The following is a 17,199-nucleotide window of genomic DNA, read 5'->3' on the forward strand; positions in this document are numbered from 1 at the left end:
AAAGAAATTATTGTTAAGTGGAAACCGTCACAGAAGTACTGCTATACCAGGGGGATCAACATGAGAGAGTTACACAATTGTTTACCTGGAAGTCAAAGGTCTCATCACAGTTGAAAACCAGCACAAAGCGGCCAAGTTGGTGTCCAAGGGCTTTGACTGATTCTGTCTTGCCAGTACCAGCAGGGCCTGTTTAAAAACACCCACAATTAATAGTCACACCCTATAGAAAAACAATACAAGCTGGTTAATATCAGTGTTAAATAGAGCAGATATTTACCAAAAGGTGATCCTCCAAGCCTAGCTTCCAGAGCTTGGGTCATGGTCAAGTAGCATCTGTCAGTCAGAGGGGTCTGCACAAGTTTATCTTGGACACCCAGGTATTCAAAGCCGTAGTTGAATTTTGCATTTGCCATCTGTATGGAGAGCTGCTGCAGAACATCGGTCTGTTTGGGATCAAAGTAGAACCTCATCTGGCTCAGCCACTCAAACGACTTGGAGTTGTCAATTCGGATCTTTATGAGGGATCTGGTGACATCTCTCTGGTGCACCAGTTCTGTGATCTGTGGATCAGTACAGCCATTAGCCACAACATACAGGAACATAAGGAGCTATGACACCATGCTGTTAAGGTCAGTAACTATTTACCAAGTGCTCCAGCTTCCTTCTCCGCAGAGGTGGCTGCTCCATCAATACTGAATCTGCCAGTACGTTCAGTGTGGCCTCCACATTGACAAGTACAGCCTGCATGGGGCTGGAGTCACCGCCACCATTGGACATGTTGTTGAGAGCAGACTCCACATTCTCAGACCAGGCAATCTGAGCTGAAAGGACCACAAGCTGAGCCTAAGTAGATATATAAATAAATACATAAATTAGTGACATGTCAAGATTTTTTTTTTTTCCAAAAAGAAAACACTAAAGGGGGATTGGTACTTGAGAAGCAACAGAAATTACCTGGTACTTGTCAATCCAGTCGATGTATGTAGCAGGGTCAATGGCTGTGGACTTCCCAAAGATCTCAATTTCAGTCACTGACTCAGCCAACAACTTTGCCAGGGTGACTCGCATTTCTTTCTCCACCAGGGTGAGCCATTCATTGATCTTTGGATGCTCAGTGATGGACACAGGAGTTTTGAAGAGCACCTGTGAAGATGCACAAAGCATACATAAAGCAAGTACAGTGGGAGGTATATCCTACTACCTCTATTAACATATTCATCTTATCGTTACCTCCTCTCCTTCTCGTGAAGAGATTCCCAGAACAACAGAACTGTCTTCATTCAGAATGATGCTGGAGACGCCAGCAAACATTTTCTTGAAGTGTTTCTGCAGTTTGGCCACATTTTTACTGTTACCAATGATTTCCAAAAGATCTTCATCACCAACAAAGTAGAACCTAAAACATGGGTTAGAGAAAACATCAAGTCTATCAATATCTTTCTGCACAGAGGCAAAGTCTTATACTTTTTTTTGGCTTGTTTTTTTTAAACAAAACCACACAAATGCACAGAACGGATCAGTGATCAGGCTAGGAAATTTCGGTGCAGTCAATTTAATCGCTAAGGTTTGGACTTAACTACTAAGCTATGGTTGCTGATGGGCTAAAATTAGCTCCATACCAGCAGCAGCCTCTGAACTTACCTTGGAAAAGAGGAACGTTCCCTTTCCAAATATTCTCCAAGAGCTTTCTGGATCTTGCCTAATAAGTCAGCCAGCCTCTCCAGAGATCTTTGAACTCCTTGGATGTTCAGAACGTCCATGACCAGAGGAGACTTTGTGACCTTCTTCATCAGTGACACAAACTCTGTACTAATGCTGGAAGAAGAAAACATTTGACATTCAGAAATAACAGTCTTGTAAGGGGCTGTTCACATGCTCAGGATTTAATCTAATCTGCCAAAATTCTGCAGCCAATGCAAGTGAATAGGGCATTTTACACTACATACATGAAGTAGAAAAGAAAAAAAACACACATAACGCAAACACAATTTCAAAATCCAGCTCTAAGAATGAGAACGTATCCTCTTGTAAATGTAACATTTTAGAAAGGCAAAACTGCCCCATATGAACAAACCTCTGGAAACGCTGTGTCTCCACAGGAAGCAAGTGTTTGATGTCAGCACTGCCTGTGAAGATGCCTTCCAAGTAAACCCAGCGCCTCTGGACATCAATCCAAACATCAAAAAGGGACATTATTCTGTTGAGCTTGTCTTCCCAGCTTAAAGCATCTTCTTCAAACACCTAATAAAAGAGAAAATAATAGATGAATACAAGAGTAGATTGTAGATTTTATGTATCATTGAAGTGGGCCGAGTTCTGTACTGTAGAAGCTGCTCTTCCAGATTACAGCTCTGGCTCAGAAAGGGGTCCTGAGTTTGTGACACCCTCCCCTTGCCACTTATTACAAATATCTCCTAATGGTATGGATGACAAATTTATTCAATGTAGAGGCAACCCTCCAGATTATCCACACATGTATTACCTTGTAGTAGGGAGAAAGCTTCATAGCAGACACACTGTTGATGTGCTCCTTGACTTTATTAAACAGATCATCCCAGCCACGGATCAGACGGCATTTGTTCTGGTAGTTGACAAGATCCAGTTCATAAGCGTTCCACACTTCCCTGATCTGGGCACAATAAGACACATGGATTACTGATAGATCCATTTCATGCATCATCTACAAAAGACTGCTTGTGGAATGAGGGTATAAATCCTTACCTGTTTCAAGAACTCCTCCAAAGCCATTTCTCCTTGAGCAACAAGAAGGACATCCTTGACAATTGCCTCATTCCTCTGCAGGTCTACATCCCAGATTTGGCCAAGTGTGAGCTCAGAAACCACCCAGTTAACATGCAGTCTCTTCATGAGCTGCTTCCAGTGACGATCTTTCAGGGCTTCAGACTTGAGCTCGATCACCAGCATGTTTACCTAGTAAGAAGTTCATATGGCACATTGGTACTTGTAACATTCACAGTCCAACTCATCTACAGACAAAACCAGTGTTTTACCTTCATGTAACCCTTCAAAAGTCTCTGTACGTATTCATAGGATGCATACTGCCGTAAGCGGGCGGGGAAGTTCTTCAGCTGATTCAGCAGCCCATCCAGGCTTTGTCGTAGCTGTCAAAAATAGACACAACATGTAAACCAGCCTCAAGTTTTTATGGAAAGGTTTCTTTCAGGTGGTCACATACCTTTCGTGGTTGTACAGACACCCACGGTTGTTCCTTCATTTGGTCAATCTGTTCCCACACTTTCGAGAGCTCAGACCAAACTCCTTTGAGATCTTGCAGTTCTTCCAAGGCGACCTGCATGAGAGAACAAACCCTCAATATAATATTTAGCACTAGAATGAAATAAAGTGTGGCAAAAAGGACAAGTCAAATCTTCACCTGCACTCGCTCCTCACTGCCACTCAGCAGCCCCGTGTCTGTTAGTTCCAAGGCCTCTTTGGCTTTAGCACATTTTTCTCGGTCATCCTTCAGTCTGCCGAACTTTCCTTCATATATTGTGAGAGCTTGAAGGGCCTCTTCAGGTCGCAGGCTTCCCTGAAGAATTAAAGATAGAGAGATAAAAGTTAGAGTTGTATCAACATATGCCCATAACCCCTTAAAAATTAGTGGTATCCCATTTGTCTAACATTGTACTCATTCACTTTCATAAAACATCTTCAATCCAAAATGTAAAGTGTGAGCCTATGGCTCCATTCACAATACAGTGAATTGGGCCCATGCCTGATGTACACTATAGTAGTGCAGAGTACCCTGTGGTTCTGTACTTAGATGTGCACTGAGTGAGTGTATTGCTGTACCATGCTAGACAATGGAGCATGCCACAACATTATTTTTTTTTGCCTTCTGGTTCTTAAATCAGTGCATTACATATTCTATATATTACCACTTCCACGACAGAAATCAGACAATGATCTTACAGCAACAGGTTTTGTCTTCTCCCAGTCAGTCAACAGATCAATAGTACGGCTCTCCACAGCTCTGTCTTCCTGAACTATCTTCATTTGCAGATTTGCCACTTGCTGCTGTATGGCGGAATCTTTACGCCGCATTATGTCATTAAATGCTCCCCATTCACCCTCGATGTTGTCAATGTAAAGCCATGAAGAGGGGAACTGGAAGCGCTGTTTCTCCAGCAGACGCTGTCCATTCCTATAGAGCTGAAGATGGAAAGTGCACAATTACTCTCTGGTTTTGCAGCAGGCCAACATTAAGGCACGGTAACAATAAAATGTTTTTTTTTTTTTTAAAAAAAAAAAAAGGTACTTACATCAACTTGTTTCTCAAATTGCTTGATCTTCCGCTTCAGAGACTGCACATAAGTAATGAAGGTCACAGCATCAGATGTACTAGCCGTGTCGACGGAGTGCTGCTCCAGCTCTTGACGAGACTACAAGTAAGACAACAAGATTACACTGGATGTAAGGGACCAAACTATCAAATGTATTAAAGAGCGCTTCCCACTACAAATGTGTATGGCATATCAGTTTTGGATATATCCCTTATAAGGGAAGTGACAACACATGAAGACTCCTCTTTACACATGAATGAATATGTACATGGCCAATTTGTTGCACATTTTACCAGCAACTTGAGTAAAATACACAATGGATCATAGTCCAAAACCAAAAGGATGAGATTAACAAATATTATCAATATGCTGCAAACATTTTCTGCAGAGAAGAGAGCACATTTAATGTAGAAAGGGTGAAAGCTGCAGTGAGTGTGACATTAGGAATTGGGATGAAATCCATAGGAAAAAAATAAAAATAAAATATTGCCACATACACCCAAACAGGACAACAGCAATAAAATCAGCTTACCATACCAAGCTGTCAGACGTTAATAGCATATTGTCATGTCTATTATGGTAAATTGAATTTCCCCCATAAAATGGCTCACCTTAGAAATCTGAGAATGGAATTCTGTCATGTTCTGCCCAAGCATCTGACCAAACTTGCTGAGGACCTCTTTGTGCCAAGAATCATATTTCAAGTTTACTTTCGACTGAACTTTTCCGTAGTCAATGATGACTGGACCAAATTCCTTCCTGGTCTCCGCATTGTCAAAAGTTCCTCTGGCCTTTCTGATCTGGACCAGCAGCGCCTGCCATTTATTCAGATCTTCTCCCAGCCGATTGTATATGTTCTCTGCCTGCATATCCCACAAGCACTGGTACTGCAGCCAAACCTGCCAAACAAAAAGCAAACGTAAACTAAAAATACAACTCCAACTAACCAGTTTTGTGGAATCCTAAATGATACATCACTGGAAATGCAGAGGAATCGAAGCACGGGTTAAGGCTGAATTCACAGAGTTTTTTTGGCCAGGAATCCGCCTCCAAAAAAGCCTCCCAATAGAACTCTATTAGGAGGCTTTTTTTGGAAGCTGATTTTGAGGCGGATTCCTGATCAAATTCCTGGCCAAAAACTCTGTGTGAAGTCAGCCTAACTCTACATAAACAGAGAACAGGTGTTTTGACTGTGTGGATTCCAGAGTGACAGCCATACTGACCTACTGGAGGGTCAGCTAATCTGGCACAATACAAAAATGGTGTATTTAGGATTAATGGGATTTCACTTTATATTCTTTCCTCCTCTTACCTTGACATACTGCTCCACCTCTGTGACAATGTCCATAATTGCAGAGTAGGCTTCCTCTAAGCCAGCAGGTCCATCTGGCATTCGGGTCAATGCGTTCCGATAATACTTCTCCTCTTCTGACAGTTCATAGTGGACACCCACCTATTGCATGGCACAGAGAGTTGTACCGAATTAGGTCTAATTAAAACCGCAGCAATCGTGTTAAATATCTATGGAGGAGAACTCACCTGGTATCTCTGACTCTGAATTCTGGGCAGAGACAGGATCACCATTTTCCAGGAAAACAGTTCCTGATAAAGTTTGTATCTGCAGTCTTCAATGGGTGGATTCAGGTAAATGACCTGATTGGTAATGCGCAGCTCATGGACAATATTCTGCAAGAAAAAGTTAAAGGAACTTAGGTGTGAAAGCAGAGAAACATCCAAGACTGGAACAAACGTACACTACACATACCTTAATTTTGGGTTCACCACCAGGTTTGTGGCTGACTTGGGGAGCATCAGTGTCCATGTCAACTTCTGCTTTGTCGTCAACCTGACCCATGAGGACCTGAGTCCAGGTTTTCAAACCAGCTTGCAGGCGGACTCCCAAGATCCTCTCGATCTACATGGTGAAGGAACAATCACTGAATACAAGGTTTCCATTTCAATATTGTAAAGCAATCTTATTAATTTTAGAAAGTATAAATTCCCAAAATATAATCTCTCAGAAGATGCTTTTTTTAATCATTGTGAAGATCTAGCTAGTGTAAGGAGCCTTACAGGCAGTGCTCCAAATTAGTTCTCCTCCAGAACAGGATTTCTCTAGAGTCATCACGGGTAGCTACTCTAGAAGGAAATGCTTAGGTATATAATGTTTAGACAACCACACACCCATACTTCTAGAGCATTGTTTTGGCGTTTTTGTTTCCCATCAGTACATTGTAGGGTTCTGGATGCCTGTATGGGATGCCACTGAATCAGCTCTAGCTTTTACTTGCAAAGATTTAGCTAGCGTAGGGAATCTTACACCAACTGAAGACATGTAAACCAAATAAGAGACAACAGTTATTGTTGCTCTCTAGTGATACTGTATATCCAGGTTCTGACACAAGGATTACCTCCATATCAAGTTTGTTGACCCAGATGGGAAGGTTAGAGTAAGAGTGAAGGTTCAAGTCATCAACAGCCTTCTGGACTCTGTTCAGGATTTCTGAGAAGGTTTTGTGGTCATACAAGCATGTTTCCAATGATCGGACTTCCAAGTCAATTTTCTCTTCGATAATGAGCAGGTCATCCACCTAGGTAAAGATGAGAAGATTAATTACAATAATGCTACATACAATGCTGTGCAGGGAATAGATCATAAGGAGAAATCTCTACACACCTTTTCTTGGAAGTTGAAGACGGTCTCTGCCAAACGCTGGACATAAGGATCGAGCTTGTAGGATTCCCACACTAGAGCGATGCCCTCAGCGATTAGAGCCTGAACTTCCTTTTTAAGACCTGCAACCAGCAAACTTATACTGTTGCGTTCTTCCACTTTCTCACATGTACGTTCGTAAGTACGGACACTTTCGATGAGAGATATGGCAAATGGATACAGCTGATTTGCTTGGTGGGCCTTATTGACAATGGCCAATGGGACACGGAACCCAAGCCATTTTAGATTGCGGACTTCCTTCGACAAGGTTATGATTTCCGGCAGGAAGTTGACTTTTAGCTTGAGAACATTTCCAGTTCTTCCCCTGGCACGTGTGCTTTCAATAGCAAAGATACGCCCGGCCACTCCAAGGTTACGTTGTTGAACTTTCCTCGCCCAGTCGTCAAAGATTTCTTGGGTATTGAGCTTCATACGGAAACTGTCTCCATCCTGCTTCAGCTTCTGTCCTTCAACATGGTTTTCCCACCCTTTGCCAAGGACATCTTCAACCCGCTTCATGTAAGCAGTCAACTGCCGGTCAATCTGTTTGGCCCAAATTATAGAGCCAGAAACTGGTGGAAGGTCCCTGACATGACTCATCTTGCAGGCTTGGCTTTGAGGGTACTGCACTTTAAACTTATCATGAAGAGACTCAATGTCATCTTTGACTCGCTGAATAAGCTGAGTCTGATATTCTCGGATGGCTCCTCTGATGTGGGGTCTAACAAACAGAGCATTGAAACGTGAGAAGATCCTAAACATTTCATTGGCATTCTTTGCTGTGCCAAGCTGATCTCTGAGACGAGCAGTGATCCTGGTCTCTACCCTGTCGATTCGTTCATCGTATCTTTTTAGTGCAGCTTCCCACGCTTCTGTGCCTTCTTTTGAAACATCTAAACCATCAACCTCCTTCACGTTTTCATAAGCGAGATTTACTTCCTCGATAGCATTAGCATCTGCCGCATCAAATAGGACTTCAGCCACTTTCATATCCTGAGGCTCTGGGACATCTCCCTGGTTTTGCTGCGCTACAGCAGTGACCTACAAAATAAAACCAATGACATGCTGTATGAAAGACAAGCACCATATTGCCATTCTGATGACCAATCCACAGAATTGATTATCAGCAATTACATCCTGGAGAATAGATTTGCATATTTTTTACCCAGAATCCCTAGCGGAGCAGGAATGACTTGTAAGTCTCCGTACTGCTTATGTAGGCACACACTCTCCCTGATGTGTACGATTATCCCCTGACCCTGGTCTATAGTCTCTCACTCTGCCAAATCAGTATCCCTACGCTATGCGGAGGATGGCCCAATAGGTCGAAACAGCGCTGTCCATAGCTGGGAATCTGTTCCTTTTGGAATAGAAATACTAATTTGGCAATTAAATCCGCATCGTGAGTAAATAGACTTTATAACTGAGTCATGCATGATGTTAAGGATGCTGCCCTCTAGAGGGTGGCGTACAGAGTGCACTGTTCTAATTACATCCTGGAGAATAGATTTGCATATTTTTTTTTTTGTCAGTATGTAGTGAGGAGTTGGGGTGACCACCTCTGACCAGTTCATTCAGCTACCTCTAGGATATCGGAAGCTACAGAGTTGGATAGAGTCAGAATCAGTGGACACAGTATAGTGGTGGTACCAGGGAACTGAAGTTTTGCTTTTATTAGGTGAATTACAGCAGTGCTTTCAGGCTGTCTTCAGTACCACAAACTATACAGTTGGATGGAGTCAGATCAGTTGATTGGTGCAGGGTCCTGTGGATGGGTCATCAGTAAGAAAAACATGGGGGGGGGGTGCAGAGGTGTAGACTGTAGAGGATGGAAGGCAAGGGGAAAGACCTCCAAGATAACCCAAATCAGAACATGGAGTGTAGTGCATGCCATATTTTCCAACAGCCTACTAAACACCCCACTTCACAACATCAATGCTTTGCTCTCAGTGGGAAGTGCTGTTGGTTTCATACATGGTGTTATGCACATGCACCATTCTTTCTAGCTGCTCCATAAAGTTATACCTGAGGTCTCAGGACCCGGACAATGACTGCTCTCAGCTGTTCATGCTGGCGCCTGAACTTCCTCATCTGGTCCAATCGTGCCTGCAGCTTCCTGTGAGCTGGATTAATCCTCCAAACCATTTTCAGGTTCTCCTCGCGCTTTCGTTTTACAATGTCTCTCAAAAGAACTTGAAGCTTCTCGTACTCATCATCCCAGGTTTGGAAAACTTCAAAACAGGCAACCATGACCTAATGAAGAAAAAAGAAAAAAAAAAACCCTGTCATGATCTTTCTCCATTTTGACAAAGACATGCAAATAGACCCATAGATATTCATGGATTTTAAAGTGAGGTCAGATAAAAACCGCTATTTTGCGTAAATAAGGCTAGTCTTACACGACTGTAGTGGTTTTTGTGGTCCGCAATTTGCAGATCCGCAACACAAATTTCACTTTAAAAATTAATTCTGCAGACATCCGCAAAGTGCATCCGCAACGTTCCGTGTGTATCAGTATTATGCGGATCCGCAAAAAACACACCACAAAACACACATGTTGACATCCGCAATTGCGGATATACACTGATGTACGTTCAGTGTATATCCGCAAAAATGCATGTGCCCATAGACTTCTATTGGACCTTCTGTGCCGTAAAAGCACGGACATGCGGTATACTGTCCGGACCACGGTTGCGGCGCGCCACACCACTGACAAAATCTACGGTCATGTAAGAGGCCTCATAGAAAACTATGGGACCGTAAATGGTCCGCAATTTTGAACCCACAATTGCGGTCCATTTGCAGTGTAAAACTACGGTCGTGTAAGACCAGCCTAAGGCCTTGAGGCTTCCCATATGTGACATAAAATATGCAAATCTATTCTCCAGGATGTAATAAGGAGAACAGTGCCTCTGTATGCTGCCCTCTAGGGGCAGCCCCCTTAACATCATGAATGACTCAGTTAATAAGCCTACTGACATGATGCAGAGTTTATTGCCAAACTAGTATTTCTATTCCAAAAGGAACAGATTCCCTAGAGGGCAGCATACAGAGGCACGGTTCTCCTGATTACATCCTGGAGAATAGATTTGCATATTTTTTTTACCCAGAATCCCTAGCAGAGCAGGAATGACTTGTAAGTCTCCGTACGCCTATGTAGGCACACACTCTCCCTAATGTGTATGATTATCCCCTGACCCTCATATGTGACAATTCAGTGTATTTATACAGCATACATAGTGTGATAAATATAACACCAAATGTAGAGCATATTACAAAGTTGTAAGACATGATGATACAATTACTGAGAATTTCTATATGTCATCTTACTAAAGCAAGCATACATCAGCCAATCCTTGTCTGAAATGGCTAACATCAGAGAACAGATAGCAATTATAAAGCAAATAGAGGAGACTAAGCTCATTGTAACTTTAAACACCTAAGGCCCAGTTCACATCTGCTTATTTTCAGTCTGCTGTGCTCTATAGTCACAGGATCAGTTTTTACGGTGTCGAGCCAGTTGCATTTTTCTGTTCATTGATAAATATGCCTCACTGTGCTCCATCTGCATTAGTCATTATATTAGTTTTACAGTCCATTGTTCTGATCCTATGAGAGATCAGAGCAAAGGACTAAAATAAGCAAATGTGAATTTAGACCTAACATGCAGTGCTTACACATAATGAATTCCTTACTGACGATGCCCAACATGTGTTCGTACCTTCTCAAACTCTTCATAGGCCACATGCATGAGCTTCCTTGTGCCCAGGACTTTCAAGAGCTGAGAACTGAGATCTCTGGAAATGGCTTCCACCAGTCTCAGTGCCCTCTGAATTGGGTATTTTGTGTTCCTGATTTTCCGGAGATGAGTGAAAATGGCAACCAGAGCCTGCCTGATTTTATCCAACTCAGTGGCAGATAACAGGTCATTCAAGGGAAAATCCTTCATGAGAGGGTTGTAGTCATTGACTGTTTCCAGCGCTTGCTTCAAGCCTGAGAGGTGGGAGAAGTAATAGGAAAGGTTAATTGCCATTTCTAGGGAGTGTCCATATATATCTGCAGAAGTATATAGTCACATGGCTATATTTTCCAATAGCTCTAGTTTTAATGAAAGACTTTACCTGTGTCAGTGTCAAAGCTGACTGTGGCATGAAAACGCTTTCCATGTTTTAAGATGTCTAGTGTCAGAAGAACCTCTGGACTCTCACGTTTCTCCTGAATACGGTAAAGTGCCCTCTCCAGATTCAACCAGAAGCTGATTTCTTGTAGAGCTGTTCCAGAAGCAGGGTCACGATCAAGTTTTGTCACCTGCAAAATAAAATGTAATATTTATTGTGAACAGATAGTCTACATAAAAACTGCAACACCTTGCCTAGATTTTATATTAGACAGTGCAAACAGACAGGCAGTCTGACAATGTGCCATATTTATCACAGTGACTGATGCTGGATGATACATGTGGCATGTCATTACACAATTTCATCTTTAAAAAAAATAAAAAATAAAAATAAACAGCCAAACAAAATTCTGCAGATCCATCATGTGCTTCAAGTCTATGACAAGGGGAGCATCAGGGTCCCAAAAATAAAATCAATAATAAAGGGGGCATACAGTGAGAAGAAGGTGACACCAAGTATGTCAAGTGACAATATAGCAATTATTCATATACAACCACAAAATACAATAACAAAGTCAGCACGTATTTGGCGAATGTACAGCCATTCTATAGCATAGGGCGGTAAAGTTACAGGCGGGTCACACCACGGTCCCCAGACTTTTCTGCAGACAGTCATTCCCCTTATAGACTATTTGATTGGAGGGAAGAATCAAAATAACCAGTTTCCTCCACATGGAGAAAGATGGAGAGTATGGAGCCATCCATCGCAACACTATTGCTTTTCTGGCTAGAAATAAAGACTCACATATAAAAATTCTAGTGTGGCGCAACTAGACCTCTTCATCCAAGATACCAAACAAATATCCTTTCTTCAAAAGATTTGTATAACAGGACAGTCCCATGTGATACGCATCTAAGGGGCATCTAAGGCACCCTGGGTGAGGAACACATTCAATCCTGTGCAGACAGGTCAGGTGATGCAATGTATAGACCTGGATTAGCCCGTTATTGGCAAATAAGGAAAACAAATTGGGCAGATTCCAGGATATCCTGAAAGGTCTCGTCCATGAGACCAGGGATATAGGTATGCCATCACACCTGGATGGGTATCTGCACCCAGTATAAGTCCATGGGGACTCTGGGAACATAGAACTCCTATATGGGGGCAAGTAGAAATCCAGCTCGCAGGCTGCGGCAACTGAGTAGAGTGCATGCCTGAATTAGAGGAACCTACAAAACTGAGTTCTTGGGAAGTCATGAGCTCAACAATTCTATGGATTTAAAAGTACCCTGCTTATGCAAATCATCTAATGAAAAAAATCTCAGTGCGCCCAAGACCGGGCATCTGGCAAACCTGCCAGAATTTATTAAGCCAGGGTTATTCCATAGAGGGGTCTGAGCAGGGGTATCAGTGTATGTAGACATTTATTTAGTCTGTCTCCAGATTTGCCCCACCAAGACATGGAAGGGCAACAGCCTTCCTTTTAAACAGTTGGGAGCTTTTGAGCCAGAATCTTATAACATGACCACGGGCTCATAACCCATTCCCCTGAGATGTTATGTCCATATCTTACATTCTAGATGTAACAGGTTGCACCACACTTACACCAATGTCTAGTCATAGCCAAAATAGAAAAAAATATGGGCCACTGAGTACACACATTACATTGTCATCTTCTAGTACTATACTCCAGAGCTTCACTCACTATTCTGCTGGTGGTGGTGCCCTGCATTATTGGAGCTGAGCTAAACTGCTATTGGTAATCCTAACAAGCTTGTAAATTTTTCATACAGCATACTCCAGAACTGCGGTGAGTGCAGCTCTAGAGTATAGTATACAATGTCACTCAAGATCAGTGCGGAATAAGTGAATGGGACGACAATACCCTAGATCTCAGCATGCTCTCATTCTTAGGGTCTGTTCACACAACAGAAACATGAAATTCCTCTTCATTTTCTGCTGCCAGCATTTTCGAGCAGACTAGCTTCGACAGGGTGATGCAGTGCATCAGCATTCTGTCACGGCATCCCGCTAGAGATGAGCGAGTATATTCCATCGAATACGTCCGCCGCATAGCTCCCAGTGCCAGGGAAGGTGGGAGGGGCAGTAAAAATTCGATGCCCCCAGAAGTGTTTTTGCACTGGGAGCTATGCGGCGGAGGTATTTGATCGAATATACTCACTCATCTCTACATCCCGCTCCTGATTAGGCCCGGATGAATGGACCCCATGGCAAGATTGAGCAAGGTGCTTCTTTTTTTCCCCCCATGTCCTGCTGCGATCTGTGCCTCACACTGAAAACAATGGGAGGTGGATTTGGTAGGAATTTTTGTCAAATTTCTCCATGTGAACTGACCCTTTGTTTACTCCCAGTCGATAATCATGTGACCATGACTGATCTTTAACACACGGGTGCACAGCTTGTTACAAGACAGACTACTGATTAGCTATGCCCCTCTGTATTCAACCTGTGACCAAGGACTGATCTTTATCCACTGAGAGTAAACAAAGAATGCCAGGGAGTAGAGATCAATAACGTTTATTTTCTGAAACCGGACCACCCCTTTATGTAGATGGGTGCAGGAAAGTAATCATTAAAGAGGCTGCAGTACTCACAAGTGCCAATACTCCTTCATATAGCTTATTGGTGGGGGGCGTCTAGTTGGACTCCACCGACCTGAAACTGAAGGCCTATCCTAAGGCTACAGCTGGCATGAAACCCCCTTTAAGATGTATTGTTCTATAATTAGAGATATCACAATATACCTTTTGGATTTCCCGAATCCAGCGGTTGACACCAGACTGCAGTTGGTTGAGGAATGTAGGGTCCTCCACCTTATCTCCAAAATCTGTCACTTTCGGCTTCTCGCCTCTCTCATAGCACTGCTTGGCCACATTGGTAATGTTCGGATGAATCATCAGACTGATCTCTGGAATTTCAATGTTCTGTTGTAGATGTAAAAGTCCCATTTCCAGCTCTGCAATCTTCTTCTCCACAGAGGGAGCCATTTTGTCGCCATCTCTGAAGACAAACGTCACGCAGCATATTAGCATGGACTGAAACAGTGTTTTAAACAAATGTGTAAATTTGAGAAAAACCGCCACTCACCTGTCTGCTTTGCCCGATTCTCGAATGTAGGATTTAAAGAAGGGGGCGACAGCATTACTGATGAAAGAGTGTAGGGTTTCATAGGGCGAATCCTCGCTGAGTGTGAGAACTCGCAGTTGAGAAGAAATGGGTTTGTCAGCATCGATAACAGGTGTCCTCTTAATAAATGCCAGGCTGGAAAAGATGGAAAACAACCCAATGAGTATTGAGGCATTCCCTGAAAACCTTATAGCTGACAATCTAGGATGCAGTAAGACTATTACCCTCCTCCCACAAGTATTAGTTCTGCCATATTACCTATTGGACTTTAGTCCATAGTGGATGTCAATGTTAACATTGTAAGAGATGAATTCTCTCTCTTCTTCTCCTTCATCACCAACGTCCTCTGTGAAGGTACACAGAATGAGCAAGTTAATGGCATTATGTAATGGGGACAGACAACTTTACACCAAAGCAAAGAAACGTTATAATTGGTGCCTCTGTACTTGTCTCCATACTTCCTGCAGCTGCTGCGGGAGAAACTAGCACCCAAACGGTTATAGTCAGACCCCTGTGGAGTTTCCATAGTTTGGTTTAGTGTTTTAGCAAGTGACTATAAAACGGAGCTGTCGATCCCGCTGCAATAGCCCCATTTATCATTAGCCGTTGTATGACATACAGCCCTATAACAGATTTCTTTTCTACTTCAGATCAGACTGTCTAGGTCAATGGTTCTTAACCGGGGTTGGATCGAACCCTAGGCCCTATGCACGGTTCATTTTGTGTACCAGTAAAAAAAAAAAAAAAAAAAACATATCCATGTCTTGAATTTGGAAAAAAAAAAAAAAAAAATCATATTTGATTTATCACTAAAGAAGGATTTGGTGAATGTTCATATGAAACTGGTGGGTTCGGTACCTCAAACAAGGTTAAGAACCACTGGTTTAGAGGGACCCCAATACTATATGGTCCAACTCCTCTATGGTTCACTTGCTAAAAACCTTACCATACTTTTCTCTACAAATCATACTGCTTTCATAGAATGGCACTGGGATGATGTGAACAAATGGTGACTCATTATCACATGTACGTGGAAAAGTAGAGATGAATGTCAGACACCAGACAAGGGAAAAATCGGGAAGTAGTAACTAAATATACACAATCCCTAAATGGGACAGTAATTGACAGTGTCTGTAAAGTGCTGCGGAAAATGCTGGCACTATGCAAGTAACCTAAATAATCTTCCCTGCCTCTTAATAAAGCAGTGCAGTCCCAAGACACTACTTCTTCAGGCTTTCTTCCAAGGAGCTCCACCCTGTGCCAACATATAGAAAGAGCAAGGGGTCGCTTTAGAGCTGGAGGAAGGCGGGCACTGCAGTGACAGCCACCAAACAATGCACCACTATTAGGCTCCATGCACATTACATTAGTTGTTTTCCATGAACAGATAGTATACAGACCCAAACATTTCTATTACACCCCCCACCCCCCCCTCGCATATCTATATTTAGAGATCAGGGGCTGGGCTATAGAAACGATCCACAAAATACAGAGTGGGTCCCATTGTCTATATTTGCACCCCAGACACACCCATGTGTGTAATGGATGATGCAAATGCAATGCAGACATGTTTTTTGAGGACTATACAATCATTTTTGCAGCCAGTAAAAACCACTACAGTCATATACATGCAGCCTGTGCTAGAAACTTTATAGGCTAAGGGGACAGAGGAAGGTGCGCACAGATCCTGCAGGTGGCGCTGTCACGATGGCAAAACATCAAGTTGAACAATAAGCATACAAGAACCTACAGAGTGTTGGACAGTGAAAGTCTGCAGTGTACTGCGCACAGCTGGCCAGCAGGTAGAGCTCTAGAGCTTAGCGCGTTACAGCCAGAGATCCAGCAGATGGCGCTGTGCAGTAAGGAGGCTTCACACCCGCCAGTGACAGCGGCCTCACCTTTCAGCGTTGTTCTCTCCACCAGGATTGTATGAATCTGAGGATCTGACAGGAATTTCCTCATCTGCTCCAGTGCGCTCTTTTCCTCCAACGCTGCTTCCAGTGAGGCCGGTGCATCGCCGCCATCTTCCAGCAGCAGTGGCACCAGCTTCCTGATGTGCTTCTGCAGCACCGATGTGTCTGCTACATTCTGCACCGCAGCCGATACCTCCAGGTTGCCGGAGCCATCATCACCTCCGCCCGTGTCCGTCATGTCTACAGAACCCCTCCGCGCTAGACGACAGCCGGGAGCTGAGTGACAGGGAGCGGCAGATCTCCGCCACACAACAGGGAGGAGGAGGAGCCGCTTGTAGAGGCGGGACCGAGCGCGGGGGATTATGGGAACTGAAGTCCGAGCCACCGTGTCTGTGTAGTGTCTGGGGATGAGAAGAACTATAACTCCCAAGAAGCACCAGGCAGGGAGGAAACCGCAGCATTACATAGCGCTTTTGTCTGTCAGGAAAAGATGTCACTGAGCCACCCATCTCTCTCTTCATCCTTATTCCCACTGAGCCACCCATCTCTGTATTCCCCAACCTTATTCTCACTGAGCCACCGTCTCCTTCTTCTCCATCCTTATTCTCACTGACCCACCCATCTCTCTCTTCATACTTATTCCTACTGACCCACCCATCTCTGTATTCCCCAACTTTACTCTCACTGAGCCACCCATATCCTTATTCTCACTGACCCACACATCTCTCTCTTCATCCTTATTCTCACTGACTCATCCATCTCCCATATCCGCCTCAAAACCAGGACCAAAAAGATGGCCCCCATTTCAATGGGAGCCAAGAAGGAGCTTTTTTCGGGAGCCGTTTCTTCCAGCTCCTGGAAAAAAGAAGCGAGGTGTTCATTCTTCAGGCCGAGTTGCCTCTTGATTCGGCCTGAAGACACTCCCTCCTCCGGACTAGACCCATTCATTGAGCCTGATCCAGAGGAGGGTGCGCGGCTGGAAGCTGATGCCGTGCATCGGCTTT

The 17,199-nt window shown here is 43.5% G+C and overlaps 1 protein-coding gene across 2 annotated transcripts in view; it reads right to left on the reverse strand.

The window, feature by feature from the left end:
- The window catches only part of DYNC1H1 (dynein cytoplasmic 1 heavy chain 1), a 39,247-nt gene extending 22,711 nt beyond the window's left edge, over nucleotides 1–16,536 (reverse strand). For both annotated transcript variants that reach the window (XM_075282479.1, XM_075282478.1), the window contains exons 1-27: nucleotides 16,181–16,536; nucleotides 14,541–14,628; nucleotides 14,244–14,417; nucleotides 13,901–14,156; nucleotides 11,139–11,325; nucleotides 10,739–11,010; nucleotides 9,043–9,270; nucleotides 6,982–8,058; nucleotides 6,716–6,895; nucleotides 6,070–6,219; nucleotides 5,844–5,990; nucleotides 5,617–5,757; nucleotides 4,916–5,203; nucleotides 4,284–4,403; nucleotides 3,934–4,173; nucleotides 3,395–3,550; nucleotides 3,197–3,310; nucleotides 3,012–3,122; nucleotides 2,722–2,931; nucleotides 2,483–2,629; nucleotides 2,075–2,241; nucleotides 1,642–1,815; nucleotides 1,231–1,396; nucleotides 955–1,143; nucleotides 646–843; nucleotides 278–560; nucleotides 86–186 (exon numbers count right to left, since the gene is read on the reverse strand). In XM_075282479.1, coding sequence (XP_075138580.1) covers nucleotides 86–186; nucleotides 278–560; nucleotides 646–843; nucleotides 955–1,143; nucleotides 1,231–1,396; nucleotides 1,642–1,815; nucleotides 2,075–2,241; nucleotides 2,483–2,629; nucleotides 2,722–2,931; nucleotides 3,012–3,122; nucleotides 3,197–3,310; nucleotides 3,395–3,550; nucleotides 3,934–4,173; nucleotides 4,284–4,403; nucleotides 4,916–5,203; nucleotides 5,617–5,757; nucleotides 5,844–5,990; nucleotides 6,070–6,219; nucleotides 6,716–6,895; nucleotides 6,982–8,058; nucleotides 9,043–9,270; nucleotides 10,739–11,010; nucleotides 11,139–11,325; nucleotides 13,901–14,156; nucleotides 14,244–14,417; nucleotides 14,541–14,628; nucleotides 16,181–16,433 — 5,817 coding nt within the window. In that variant the 5' untranslated portion in view covers nucleotides 16,434–16,536. The remainder of the gene's footprint in view (nucleotides 1–85; nucleotides 187–277; nucleotides 561–645; nucleotides 844–954; nucleotides 1,144–1,230; nucleotides 1,397–1,641; nucleotides 1,816–2,074; nucleotides 2,242–2,482; nucleotides 2,630–2,721; nucleotides 2,932–3,011; nucleotides 3,123–3,196; nucleotides 3,311–3,394; nucleotides 3,551–3,933; nucleotides 4,174–4,283; nucleotides 4,404–4,915; nucleotides 5,204–5,616; nucleotides 5,758–5,843; nucleotides 5,991–6,069; nucleotides 6,220–6,715; nucleotides 6,896–6,981; nucleotides 8,059–9,042; nucleotides 9,271–10,738; nucleotides 11,011–11,138; nucleotides 11,326–13,900; nucleotides 14,157–14,243; nucleotides 14,418–14,540; nucleotides 14,629–16,180) is intronic.
- Nucleotides 16,537–17,199: the final 663 nt, after the last annotated feature.

This window comes from Leptodactylus fuscus, chromosome 7 (assembly GCF_031893055.1).
Source record: "Leptodactylus fuscus isolate aLepFus1 chromosome 7, aLepFus1.hap2, whole genome shotgun sequence".
Classification (NCBI taxonomy): Eukaryota; Metazoa; Chordata; class Amphibia; order Anura; family Leptodactylidae; genus Leptodactylus; species Leptodactylus fuscus.